The sequence below is a fragment of the Anthonomus grandis genome, chromosome 10, assembly GCF_022605725.1.
Source record: "Anthonomus grandis grandis chromosome 10, icAntGran1.3, whole genome shotgun sequence".
NCBI lineage: Eukaryota > Metazoa > Arthropoda > Insecta > Coleoptera > Curculionidae > Anthonomus > Anthonomus grandis.
In genome coordinates, this window is record NC_065555.1 from 10625100 (window position 1) to 10640093 (window position 14994).

The window sequence follows — 14994 nt, forward strand, 5'->3', positions numbered from 1 at the left end:
ACTAATTGTTGTATTTTGTAAAACTTCATATTTAAAATGAAATTTTGGAGTTTGTCTATAAGTCAAAATCATTTGAATATACAAGTATTGTGCCTAATCGCATAAAAGAATTTTCACCTAGAAATTTTTAGTCTATAATGCACAAATACTGTTATTTCTAATATTTTCTCATTAAACATATTCCGGGTCGCATGGGTATCGGCTTTAAAATGTGGCAGTACACTCCGATTACCAGAAAATGTATTATTCTTTAAAAGTACTCTAAATACAATAAAATAAATCTTTAATTGCTTAAAAATTGTAAAAGGACCCCAGAGGATGAGCGTGCCAAAAAAAAGAAACGATAATAGATACAATCTAGAAAAAAATTAGACTAAACTACTAAGAAATGAAGTGTCACATTTTGATTTAGACCAGTTTCTACATAGAAAAATGTAGTAGCTTTATACTGTAACATAGCCACCTGCTACAGTCCAAGATAACAAAAAATAAAGTATACGCCTCTTAACCAAGAAGGGCTTTATCTTCCTAAAATTCTTTGATAGTAATGTAGCATTTCTTAGCTTTCAGTATTCTTATCCTGTTCATCACAGCTTTCTCTTGAGATTAAGTGTAAAACATTTCTTATGCACTTCTTTGTATGACTAGTTCTCTAAAAAAGGCAAAAATATTACGTTTTCTGAGCTAAATGTCTCATCAATATCTATTAATAAGTTATTAATAGGAAATTAGTTTTTCAGATAGAGATCAGATAATGTATTGGAGATGCTGACGGCTGACCTGCTTTTTACTTTCCTCATTCTCCAGATTATATTTAGATTCAAGTTTTGAGCAAAATAAACAATTTTGGCTGCTTATTGGTTTTTCTGGTAGCTCTAGAAATTTTTGAAGTTATCTTTAAAGGTTAGATGGCAACACATCATAATTTGTATAAAAAAATTGTATAGAGAAAAAATACGTTTTTACCACTAATCCTAAATTTAACATTTTTTTTTTAATTTTAATTCACAAGATATTAAGTAAATTTTATTTGTTCAACTCCGTTATAAAGGACCATACATAATTCCATTAATATCTGTTAACTAACAGACAATCTGGCATTTGTATCCTAAAAGTTCTAATTTTAATGAAAAAATTAATTTTCAGTCATTAAGTTCATCTTTAATTTCTATCTTTTATTGAACGATTATTTCATTTTGATTTATAAATAATCTTTAGTTTCCCTATAAATCTAATTTGGAAACCTACCGTATATTTTTAGGTGTGAAAAGTATATTTATATGTTTCATTTCTTTAATTTATTCCAGCATGATATAAATTTTATGTAAGAGACATATCCACATGTAATTTTAATGCTATCGATTCCTACTTTAAAAATCTAGGCCAACAGAAGAGCATAGGGAAGCCTAAATACTCGGAAGCCGCAATTAACTATTAAATCTTTATATTAGGTCAGTGTCATTTGAATTAATAGTAAAGCGTATTTAAGCACTAGGGCTTCCCTTTTATTGTTTCACGGCCGTTTACAAAGCTTAATTTATATAGTTATTGTATTCATGCATTTTTTCTTGTTAAACATTACACCTATTAAAAGGAAAGCAATGTAAAACTAAGTTGATTCTTCTGTTTGTGCATGTTAATACACTTAATTGGTTTTTTATTCCTACTAATTAAATTGTTACCTTATGTTTGTATCAAAAATACCTTCCATTTTATTACTGTTATACAATAAAACCAAATGACATTAATATCATTTCATAGACTTGTTATACAACTAGTTATGATTTATGTCAAACAAGTTGTGATTTATGTAAGTTATAACCGCATTTATTAGATCAAAACTGGGCGTTAAGTTACGTAAAAGAACATGCATAAAGAAATTAGAAAATTTCATAAATAACAATCGTTAAACACTATGGAATGTTATTAAAGTCGGTGATGTATGCAAATGGTATAAATGTTATGTAAACGTAACGAGCTGCTGTAGATTGTTATAATTAATATTTGGTTTTATAGCATTAGTTGTAACGTAAAAGCAATTTAAGCTATAATTTAATATAATATAGTCTACCTGGAATTTGAAGGAGTGGTGGACTAAAGGTGCAAACTGAATTTTTTGACAGGAGGTAATTTTTTTCAAGTAAATATATGAAGAACGGTGCAAATAGAGATACAAGAATCTTTGATCAGGTATGGATATTTCAAGTTTTTTGAAATTATCTTCATGGCACTAAGCGTTAACAAAAGAAGTATAGTTGCATCCACCCATAAGCTATTTTAGAAACACAAAAGAAACAGCAAATAATCTAAGATATTTTGCAAATATTAAACATCGCTCATAACCAATTTATGTAAAAAAATGATATTAAGTGGCAGTTTACTGAGACTTATGGCAACACATTAGTTGCCAATGCTTAAACACTACTTTCTTCCATGAAAACTTCATTACCAATTGATCGCTTAAGTTGGAATGTCGTCTTATAATAAATACAGTACTTGAATTAGTTGTTTAAACCTAAGAAAAAGTTAAATTGTTAATATTGTTGTGGAAGCGGATAAGGAGTCTTTAGATTTTAATTTTAAGTTTCTTCAAGGCTTATGATCTTCAGGTATATTCAATACCCTATTTACCATGTTTTCTTCAGCAATTATCGGTGACCGATTAATAAAATTATCTAGATAATTCTATTACTAAAATCAAATGAAAAATGCTTGCAAGAAGCAAGAAAGAAACTTGGAGAAATGTCAATAATATTCGTTCAGAAAATAACTTTAAGTCAGTTGTGGTTCATGACATTTCTCCTGATAAAATAAATTAATTTCTTTGTAACATTTAATATAGGTCCTATATAAATTATGCTCCAGATAATAATATTAAGAACTCTTTTTATGTCTGCCGACTTAACATCAATAATAAAATGTATAATTTTTTTTTTCCGAATCCTTCTGAAAATTCCTTAGTTGTTTTGGCTGAAACTATAAATACTCCTTAGGATCAATCTTGCAGGGATCCATGTTATTTGAATCTGGCAAATGTTACGTAAATTTATGATATTCTTAAAATCACATTAAATTTTAGGCCAATCTTCCTTTTATTTATCCTATCTAATGTAATTGAAAGGCTTGTTAAGTAAGGTGTTAAGTTATGGGTCCAAATAACGCCATTTTTTCGATAGCACTTTATTCTTTTTTCAATGAAAGTGGGGCTTAATTTGTGTAACTTGTGATACTCAACACTTTCGAAAATTTCACTGGCAATATGGTTTATTATGGGATTAATTATTTATCATTTTTCGCACTTTATATAGAGTGATACTAAGTGTCAAAAAATACTGATTGTATACTGTTTTGTAAATTATCCATACAGTTCAATTAGCCTGATAATATTATCTTTTTATAAAAAATTAATCACCCAATAAATAACTCAAACATGCTTCAACGACCTGTTTTGTTAATATTTAATACATTTTAACACAACCTTTTATGTGGTTCTGACATTTAAGCCCAATATTTTTATTATTGTATAATATAATCATTACCGCCAAATCAGTGAATAAGTTTTGCAGTAATCTGGTGTATTATATAATTCTATTTAATTTATACAACCAACCATAAGGAAGTAGACAGCGTTGGTGTTTTATTTTTTGCCAATCGTTTTTTATTTTAAATCACCTATTATTTTGTTCCGAGTTTCGGCGGATGAATTAATAAAATATTGTTGTTATTATAAGCTATATTCCTACTCAACTGAATATAGCAACAGTTTTCCTTAAAAAGAGCGACCTCAATTTTTATAACCGTGCTATCTAGCGCCTACTCTCTAGCATATCCTAACCTAAGTTTCTGAACATAACAGTCCTATCTCGATCGTAGAATAGGTTTGTAGGATTATCAATACCCATTTTCAGTATTATACACTGATGATACACATTTGTTGATTAAAGATGATGATTTAGAATTATTAAAGTATAAGGGCGAAATGGTTTGGCCAAATTTTTGAGTCAATCAAATGGATATATATGTGGAGAAAACTATCTTCATGATTTTTCCATTAATACAAATGCTTTGCCATACTAGCTTCTCTATCAAAGCTGATCAGAAGATTACAGCAGTGACATCTATAAAACTGTGGTCTAAACTGGGAAAGACTTGTTATGCTCCGAACTTCTAAGCATTTTAATTATGTTAATCGAGAATCTCTACCAACTTTTTACTATGCTAACTTACGAAGTAAAGATTTGTAGTTTTAAAAATTTTAACTATGTAGGATTTATATGTTATGGAAATGTGAACTTTTACCTAGAGATATAAATATGTTCTTCAATCTGTCCAGTCAGATCATGGTTTTAATACTAGAATAAAGAAAAGCCTTGCTTTTTCGATCTATGCATTTTTTTTCGTATCTGACATGTAAATGTTTTAATAATTTGGGTAAACTAAAATCCTTTAGTAACATATATTTAAGGAAAGACAACAAATTACTTTTTCATACATTTTGAACATTTTAGTAAAGAGGTATGTTGAAACGAATTTTTATTAATTTGCTAAAAATGCATTGTAAACCGTTTGCTTTGCGCCGAACATCTTCCTGAAAAAATCTTATACAGCCTAAGTGTATACTAAGTTATATAAATTCTTAGTTGTAGGATTGTGCTATTTTTATCATTTAAGTCTCTTAGATGTAGGCTGTTTCTGATAAACCTTATACCGACGTTTTTCGTAATTATTGTATTATACTGCCACTGCATAATATTGTCTAATACTTTGAATTATCAAAATAAAAATATTTTAATTTTTATAATTATGTAAAACATTCAGTTATTGCTACTTTTTATTTCCAGTTGAAAATATCATTCATAGACGACGCTGAAATATACGAGTATCCATCTGAAAATTCGCTTTTATTGGATGACCAACACCCGTCTCCTTCATCTGCGACAGCGCCTCCTGTTGGCCATACAATTCCTAATTTAACAGGTAAACATCAATAATACACTTTAATTACGCTTTATTGTTGCTGGTGGATGGCCCAAGGGTGAAAAGCACGTTTATATTTCATCTGTTATTTTTTTCAAACTTTGTTATTATTCGTAACTTTTTTTATATTTTCATTTATTTATTAGGTTCTTCGTTAGCGTCTTACACTCCAAAAACTACAGAGGAATTTCAGTTAGGAATCAGCAAAAGTTTTCACGAGCCAATAGCAGCACCGAAAAAAGAGGAGCCGGTCAGTGACGACATGTTGGAAGAAGTTGATAAACCTGTGCTTTTCAGTTCAGGAAGCACCAGTGATATTCTTTTTTAAATTGAAAAGAACATTCCATATAGTAGTAATGGCATTTTAGCATCATTCCGAAGTTTAATGAGGAGCATTCCAAATAATTACATAAGACTGCCATATGTTGGTTTTTGATAAAAGTGCGATTTTTTTTTTGAATAATATTTTTGGAAAAGTAAACTATATACCATTTTTTATAAGAATCTATACATGTTAGTTTGTGATTGTGACCTATCATTTGTGTAAATACATAATATCACTGGATATTGGTTTTAATTTTTATACTGTGTCTATATATATAATATTTTTACCTACATTTACTTATTAAATCACTTTTGCTCAAAATGATGTTTCGCTGCCTTTAGAATGTTATTTAATATTAATTTATTTAGTCACAGTACATATTATGTTTTTACGTTAGACTGTTTTCTTTCCTTATAATATGCTAAATGTATCACATTGATATTCACATAATAAAATATTTTGTATTAAAATATCTGTGATTTATGAAAAACTAATGTTTAATTATTTTCTTAAGTTGTTTATTATGTTTTATTCCTATTTTTTTAAGTAATGTAGGTTAGCGTGTGAAAATATAAATATTATGGTAGCTATTTTAGTTGTAGTGTCGCATATTTCAAGCCTGTTTACATTAAACTTATTAAATAAATCAATGATTCTGGTTTTAATTTAACCTAATAATTTTACATTAATTAACATATTTAGTTAGTTTATTATTATAAAATTAAAGATAATACGGATAGTTAAATATCAAAAGAATAGGTTTATTGGGATACTTCGTAAGACGAGAAGTAGAACAAGTAAAGGCGGTACCTGCCGACATGTGTTTCTGCTTTTTGGCTTCTTCAGGGCAGGGCAACCAGACAACCAAAGAAAAATAAACATATGGGATCCCGAACAGGAACAAACCACCAATTTGTGTATTCAGCTCTATTAACTCCGGTTTTGGAGCAAAAATACAGCATCCCCACTAAGGAAGCTTAAGCTACCTGGGTGATACAACCTCAACCGGAGTCGATACAGTTTCAAAAAATTAAAGATGGGATAGTAAAATAGCAAAAGACTAGGTTTATCATACTATTGTACTTTCATTTCTTTAATCGAATTTGATTCAAACAAAACTGCCAATATTGGAAATTTTTTTAAACTCACTTTTAGAGAGGTTTCTTCCAATCACCAACAAAAAAAAACAAACAAAAATGAAAAATATACAAGCTTTAAAATTTCAATCTTTCTTATTTATTTATTTATTTTCAGCAAAATATCTATGTAAAGCTTTTAGAAAATTTGTCAAATTTCATATGCTATTTAAAATTTTGATCAGTGAATATTCCAAGATATTTACAAGATCTGTGAAACTTCCTTTATTTGATAATTTTATTTTTAATTGAAAAATATGAATATATAAGCCTTTCAGTTTACCCCAGTGAGAGAAAAAGCAATTTAATTTGTTTTTGATACATTCAGGGTTAATTTATAAGTTTTCAACCAGTTTTTCATTTTATTCAGGTATTCTATAGCAGACTGTTTTGTTTGATCCCAACTCGCACCATTTAAAAGTAAGGCAATGTCATCTGCATATGAAATAATGAATCCATTTGTTACTTAATATCAAGAAGAGAACTTAGGTAAATTATAAACAAAGGTGAACCAAGTACAGTGCCTTTGGGCACTCAGCACTATTTTTATAATTTCGCCATTGCTTAATGTATTATTATCTTGAAAACATCTTGTCGGACTTGCATTGTCTTACTTATTTAATGTAACACGACGTTTCGGTTGGTAAGTATCTTCAACCGTTATCAAGTCAGTGTAAACTGACAAGATGTTTTCACTGTACCATTGTCTACCACCTTCAAAAACGTATTATTATCCTAACAAATTGTCGTCTATTTTGTGTTGTCATTCTATTTATATGATCGTCGGATTTCCTGAGTAATATATTTTATAATTGTTGACCAGAGGCTGTCCACCGCGTTTCTTTTACTCCCATTATTTTTATTAATATTATTTTAATTTCTTTATGAATCTTGCCTGCTTTATACATGATTCTGACGTTGGAAGTACTAATCCTAGTACAACGGGTTATTTTTATCTGCGCACTATAGTATTGGTAAGCATAATGAATATTGATGTAAATAATTTGTCATAAGTGTCCTTGCGCTTCCCCTTATTCCATACTTCTCTAGAATTTGAAAGAGCTTAGTATGTGGTACCGTATCGAAGGCCTTAGCCAGGTCAATAAAAACACCAAAACATTTCTTTTCCCTTATTGTTCAAATGGCTGGTGATATCAGAAGTTCGCATAAAGCATCTATAATATAATATATACAGTGAGGGACAAAAGTATTGGCACATATTGATTTTTATTAAAATTCGTATCTGTCCTCTTAAGCTACTAGACCTATTACATTTAAATATTTTCTAATTTAAAGTGTATACCCAAGAGCATTCGTTTCTTAATATTTAATACAAATTTAATAAATAAAGGCTTTACAAAAGAACCCATATTAAAATTCTATCAAAAATCTAATGGACAAAAGTATTGGCACACATGTTTACAAAGTGTTTAAAAGTAGGTGCCTTGTATGTGAGAATTTTGAAGCATTTTTTTTACATTCTTTAACAGAATATTTATATGAAGTAAAATATTTCTTTAGGTTTAGTGCTTATTTTAAATGCATACATTGCAAATATGGGTCGCAAAGGCCAAGAAACGACGGAATCCGAGCGAAAAATAATTATACAGCAGCGAAAAGAGGGTAAATCGTATTCAGCGATTGCCCAAATTGCGAAGAAAAGTCGATTTATTGTGCGTAGTGTCTTAAAAAGGTTTGAAACTGCAGAAAATTTCAAAAATAAGCCTAGAACTGGACGTCCGCCAAAGTTAACGGAGAGGCAAGAAACAAAAATTGTGAATAAAATTAAGCAAAATCCTCGAACTAGCGCTTCTGAAATTGCGGCTATATTGACAGAAGAAGATAGCAACAACGTGAGCTCAAAAACAGTACGAAGAGTTCTTCATAGGGCTGGATATAGTGCCAGAGTAGCTCGGAATAAACCATTTGTTAATAAGGTTAACCAAAAAAAGCGTCTTGAATTTGCGAATGCACACTTTCATCAAGATAATATATTTTGGGACAAAGTAATATTCTCTGATGAAAGTAAATTCAACATTTTTCATTCAGATGGGAAAGTAACTGTGTGGAGGAAGCCTAATTGTGAACTAGATGCACAAAATCTGCATAAGACTGTGAAACATGGTGGTGGTAGTGTACTAGTGTGGGGCTGTATGTCATCGGGAGGGGTCGGAAATCTGGTTTTTATAGATGGTATTATGGACAAAAATGTATATTTAAATATTCAAAAAAAAACTTAAGAGCTAGTGCGGAAAAACTTAATTTGGCAAATGATTATTACTTTCAACAGGACAACGATCCGAAACATACAGCCTATATAGTCAAGCAGTAGATTGCGTTTAATGTTTCCTCATACTTTAAATACACCTCCTCAATCTCCAGATGTTAACTCGATCGAAAATCTTTGGAGTGAGCTAGGAAAACGAATAAGGAAACACCATATTTCCAGTAAGGAAGAGCTTAAACGTGTTTTTTTGCAAGAATGGAATAGTTTTGAGCCTTCCTATTCACAAAGGCTGGTCCATCCAATGAAAAGGAAGCTCACTCATATTATAAAAAGAAAAGGAGGTCCTACAAAATATTAGAACTGGGATTAAATTTTATTTTTATTTGGTGTGCCAATAGTTATGTCCATTTTAAATAGAATGTAATTTTTATTTTTTTGTTATGCTCTCGTTATGCTTAAGGAAATCTGTTTTATTTTTCATTATTATTATTGTACTAAATCTTTTATATGTTTTTAGTTAGATAGTTATATAAATATAGTAAACATTAATAAATTACTTTATAAAATTATGGTGTGCCAATACTTTTGTTCCTCACTGTATATAAACTATCTACGCCTGGTAAAAATCCATATTGTTTATCTGATATAATATTATACCTATTTAGGAAGTCTAATAGTCGATCTTTTAAATTCTTCTCAATAAAATTTTAGTAAAACGTGCATTTTAGCTAATCGGGTGGCCTATAACATATTTTATAGTATATATAAGGGTAACAACGGATATTTTAAAACTAGATTGATGGTACTTTCCCTGTTTCATAAATTTTGTTTATTATATGGAGTAGGAGTTCAAGAAATTTTACATGGGATTTTTTAATTAGTATAGCAATATACCATCAGTACCTGGACAACTTTTATTTTGGTGATCTTGAATATGTTTGATTAGGTAATTTTTAGTAACTGGAGATAAAAACTTTTCTTAAAAGTTTACATGCTTAGTGGAAACTTCAGAGAAAGTTGTCATTGCTGTTTCAGGGTCATTAATGCTTTTAATAATTGTCCAGTTTTGTTCTGCCAATAGTTTCTAAATCTTTTCAAAATTGTGAAAAGTTCATTAGTTACACATTTTGCGGACAGAAAAAAGATATATGTAATGCTTTTTTTCAGTTTCAGTTAAATTTTTTGACCATCCCATAAAAGCTATTTCAAGTTTCAATTTTTTTTCATGAAAAGTCATATGTTTTTAATAAAAGAAAGTTAGCACGGACAGTAAAATGGCAAAAAAATGGGTTAGTCAGGATACTCTATGATACAGAGCAGAACAAGTAAAGATGGTACCTGCCTACACATGTTTCTACTTTTTGGCTTCTTCAGGGCAGGGCAACCAAAAAACCAAAGGAAAAAATAAAAACAATTGCCCTGTCCGGAAGATGCCAAAAAGCAGAAACACATGTCGGCAGGTACCATCTTTACTTGTTCTGCTTCGTCTCACGGACTTTCCTGACTAACCTATTTATTCATTTGATATTTTTCATTTATTCATAACTTTTACTCACATTTATCAGAAATAAAAATTGTTGCAAAAACTACTCACAAACCAAACTTTATTTGTTGAACTTAACATTAAACCTTATTAGTAATAATAAATACACAAATTTTATTACAATCCTACTAAATTAGCATTATTCCTGAGCTATTTTTTTAGATACTGTATTTAACCTTTACAAAATTCTTTTGAATATTGCTATTTAAATCTCAAGTTAAAAGTGCATTAGTTATACATAATTCCTTTCTATAATATTCAAATTTGGTTAAAAAAAAACTCAACATAAAATAATGTGGGCAAATTTACCTTAATTTACTTACAACATGAAACCTTATTAATCTACTTTTTCATCTCCTATTAATTTACTCTCAATATCACTTAATGCCCATTGATGATCTACAATTTCTAATGCTTCCCACTCTGATTTAAATGCTACCTTAGGATCTTGGGGCATTGCCATTGCTGCTCCTGACATCTGGTCCTGCATTTGCCTTGACTGATCAGCAGCATTATTCTCTCCAAGAACTAAGGCATAAATGCTCCTTAAACCAAAAACATTTAGAAAATACCATGAGGCAGAAGACACCCATGAAGCATCCAGGTGAGACAATTCAATTCCTCTTTGAAGCATAGATTTAAACCTTAATGTCAACGGAAATGGTACTTTGGTTGTAATGAAGCCAGAAAACATCCAGTTAATCCAACCTCCAACTATAATCATTGGTAATACATTGGTCAAATTACCTTTGACTACATCAGTCATCATTGATGGGTCTGTCATCATATTCTGAGTGACTGCGGGTCTCTTTTGAGTTAGGTAGCCATCCTCCTCTTTGTTGAATGCCTGTCTGCGAGAGAGAAATGCCGCTTTTGGGATATACTTGGCATTCTCCCTTAAGATTCTTGCTCTAAGAATTAATTGGCTGTCTTGAAACTGTTGGGTCTCCACCTTTTTCTGGCTGGCTAAAAGTATTGAAACATAGTGCCTAATGATTCCTACCAGGAAGGTTATGATAACTATGGGCAAAAATACCCAGACCCGAATTTGGGTATCTACTATTAAATCTGTACTCATTTTTCGGTGAAATCTATACAAATATTCTACCCCAAATATGTTAAAAAAAAATTAGACTTAACCTCAATCAGCTAGCAGCTGATTATTGATTTTTTTGACAGAGATAGGGCAAGGAGGATCTTATGGTGAATTTACATAAGAAAATTATTGACACCATTCGTCGCAATCAGCGATGGTTTTTCTGGTATTGATATTCTGATATAGTTAATAATCCTGGAGTCAATGGAATATATAATGAAAAAGAGACAAAGAGAACAAGAAATACAACAACCGATTTATGTAATGAGCTCTAGTATCTAGTATAGAATTAAAATTTTAATAAAAACCTGACTATGGTTTATAGCAAGCCATTAACGATTTTAAAACCAACAATTAGTGCATTATAGTTGATTCTTCTTTTTTCAAGAGTAAAAAGAATAGTTAACACCCGATTTATTATTACATTTTTCGATTATATAATAAATTCTAATTTTGTGTATAACACCCTATACCTGTCTTGAACTGTTTTCGAAATATCAACAATTGAAAATCAAAATTTGTAAGACTTTAACAGGCTATAAAATCTAAATGACCTAACTTAGAGATATACGAGTTGCACTTTCCTATTAGTCTTTCATAAGCTATATTTTAACAATAACTTTAGATTTAACTGAAGCTTCTCTAAATTTCTAGTTTCAAAATGTCAAGCAAATAATGCCATTTTTTAATAACGGTATTGTAATAGAAACTTTGGTACAAAGCAAAACTATTTAATTAAATGTTGAAAATGCTTTCCTTGATAATCCGCAAGGTTAAAATAAAATTTGGCAATCACGTTTCGAATGATTTTTTGGGTAATTTGGCCAGCTTCATTTGTTATGCGTTGTTTTAATTCCTCTATATTTTCAGGTCTAGTGACAAAAAATTCTATTTTTTAAAAAGCCCCAAAAAAGCAATCTGAAGAGGTCTGGGGACCTAGGTGGCTATGGTACTCCTGCCTATTTATTTAATTAGAAAATTAAAATTTAACTAATCACGCACCTCTCGACTATAGTGCGGAGGAACTCCATCTTGTTGAAACTATACTTGTCTCTAGCTTGGACCGGCCAAACGTCTAATTGCAAGAACAATGCGCTTTTCCAGCATTTCTAAATACTTTACGAAAACTGGTTTCCTTCAATAACGTACATGTAATAATGTGGATTCCAAATATCGCAGCTCACACATTAATTTTTTGGGATTACTGGGTACGCACTTCATTTTAATCGGTCTAGAACCTGCAATTTTGGCGGTTTAAAATGCCATGAAGCATAAACATAGCTACATTCGAAAACGCAATGTTATTTACTAAGTTCTGATCTTGGTCTAGTTTTGCCATGATTGTTTCACAATATTCGACCCTTCTATCAAAATCATCGTTCAAAAGTTCTTAAATGCATCAAATACATTTTATAAGGACGAAATTTATTTTGTTTTAAAATTACTGCTGCCAGTTTCGTCGAACCTCTTCACTATTTTTTGAGCAGTTGATAAAGTAATGAGATTTCGATTTGGAAATGGTCTAACACGATTTGGAATTGACCACGCTCGGTATGGTCTAACAGGATCTCCATAACACCTCATCCTTATTAATGTAATTTTTCTCCTTCATTTAATTGAGCCATTTTGGATAATATTAAACTTAGCGAAGACGTCAAAACTAATTATCAAGGTCAAAGTATCCCACCTGCCACCTGTGACACAAAAAAGTACCGATAGTTCAATAATTGAAATCTTGAAACCTGGCAGTTTTTAAAAATTTTGATTTTCATTTGTTGATATTTTGAAAACAGTTCAAGATTGATTTAGGGTTTTATACATAAAACGTGTTTAGAATTTATCATATAGAATTCAAAAATCCATATAAGGCATTTTATTTAAGATAATAAAGTTGACAGCTATCCACTCTCCTTAACGCACACTGTATATTTTTTAGAAATCTGAAAACATGCAAAAAAGAAAAGGGAGTTGTCGTGTCCGAGCGTAAATAAAGAGTTAATAAACTAATACTGAAAATGCTAAAACAACTTGTTAAGTAATTAGTCAAAAGTGGAAGCTTTAAAAATTCATAAAAACACCTTGCTGATGAGAAAACATGAAATGTGCTAACTTGTGTTTTATTCTGATAAATCTTATCATGCAGTTGGATAGACAGTATAAACAGACGTAGTAAAAGACTTCCTAAAGTCCTCCCTGTAACATAAGCTACATCATCGCTCTTATCATTTTGCTCTGAATATGAAAGGCATTCTAGAAACTACAATAGATCCAAGCCTTCCAACCAAACTCTATGGTTTGGATCCATTTCTGGGTACACTCTATCGCACTTATAGTAAAGAAATTATTTTAGAAATTTTCTCTGTATGCTTTCAATCTCATTTATATAGTTTTGTGATAGGGGGACCAAACTTAAGAATATACACGTAATAATAGACAATATTTGCAACTTTATACAAATTTCTTCTCGCGTTTTATTATATAGGGTGTTTTTTTAGAGGCGGAGAACTTTCATTTGGCAATTCATCATAAACAGACTCACGCCGGAGCAACGTTTCCAAATTGTTCAAATATATTTTGAAAGACTTGGTTCTATTCGAGAAACACATCGGGCATTACGTGAGTTTTATGGTGCTCCTAATCGTCCTTCAGAGAGATTAATTCGAGAAACTGTTGATCGTTTTCGCAATACTTTTACTCTAGTCGACAATACGCATCCCGTAAGAGGCGGTACAGTGCGCACGCAACAAGTGATAGCTGCTGTGCAGCACAGTGTTGATAATGATCCAAATGTGTCAATTCGTCGTCGTTCTCAACAAGGGAACTTTATGGAAAATTTTGCGCAAAGATCTCGATTGCGAGCATATAAAATTCAACTTGTCCAGGAGTTGAAACCCCAGGATCATCTTTTGCGCCGTACATTAGCTGAATGGGCGGAAGGAAAGATGGCTGTTGATCCACGATTTCATATGAAAATTTTGTTCAGTGATGAAGCACACTTTTGGCTAAATGGCTATGTAAACAAGCAGAATTGGCGAATTTGGGGGGATGAGAATCCACGAGCTATTGGCGAAAAACGGTTACATCCAGAAAAACTAACCGTTTGGTGCGCTTTATAAGCCGGTGGAATCATTGGTCCTTATGTCTTCAGAAATGCTGATGGTCAAAACGTTACAGTAAACGGTGAGCGATTCAGAAACATGATAACCAACTTTTTTGTGCCTCAATTGGAAGCCATTGCAGGCGTTGCAGAAATGTGGTTTCAGCAGGATGGTGCCACGTGCCTTACAGCGCGCCAAACAATTAATTTACTGCAAGAGACATTCGAGCAACGAATAATTTCAAGGAATGGACCTGTAAACTGGCCAGCTCGTTCGTGAGACTTGACGCCATTAGATTATTTTCTTTGGGGCTATGTTAAGTCGCATGTCTACGCTGATAAACCCGAAACACTTGAGCACTTGGAAGCCAACATACGACGCGTGATCGCCGAAATACAGCCTGCAGTACTGGAAAGAGTGTGTGAAAATTGGACCTCTAGATTACGCCACGTACGCGCCAGCCGTGGGAGTCACATGCCCGAAATCACTTTTAAATATTAATGCCAAAAAAAAATTCTTTAATATAAAAGCAAATTCGCTTATATCAATAAAATATTTTGTGTTTAATTTCAATTTAAAGTTCTCCGCCTCT

The 14994-nt window shown here is 31.2% G+C and overlaps 2 protein-coding genes across 4 annotated transcripts in view; one reads left to right on the forward strand and one right to left on the reverse strand.

Annotated features, from left to right (window-relative positions):
* Positions 1-5542, forward strand: part of LOC126741008 (uncharacterized) — a 51624-nt gene extending 46082 nt beyond the window's left edge. For all 3 annotated transcript variants that reach the window (XM_050447250.1, XM_050447252.1, XM_050447253.1), the window contains 2 exons: positions 4842-4977; positions 5124-5542. In XM_050447250.1, coding sequence (XP_050303207.1) covers positions 4842-4977; positions 5124-5305 — 318 coding nt within the window. In that variant the 3' untranslated portion in view covers positions 5306-5542. The remainder of the gene's footprint in view (positions 1-4841; positions 4978-5123) is intronic.
* Positions 5543-10252: 4710 nt separating this feature from the next.
* Positions 10253-11376, reverse strand: LOC126741124 (ER membrane protein complex subunit 3-like). The gene has a single exon (XM_050447456.1). The coding sequence runs from the start codon at positions 11284-11286 to the stop codon at positions 10546-10548; it is 741 nt and encodes a 246-aa protein (XP_050303413.1). The 5' UTR covers positions 11287-11376; the 3' UTR covers positions 10253-10545.
* Positions 11377-14994: the final 3618 nt, after the last annotated feature.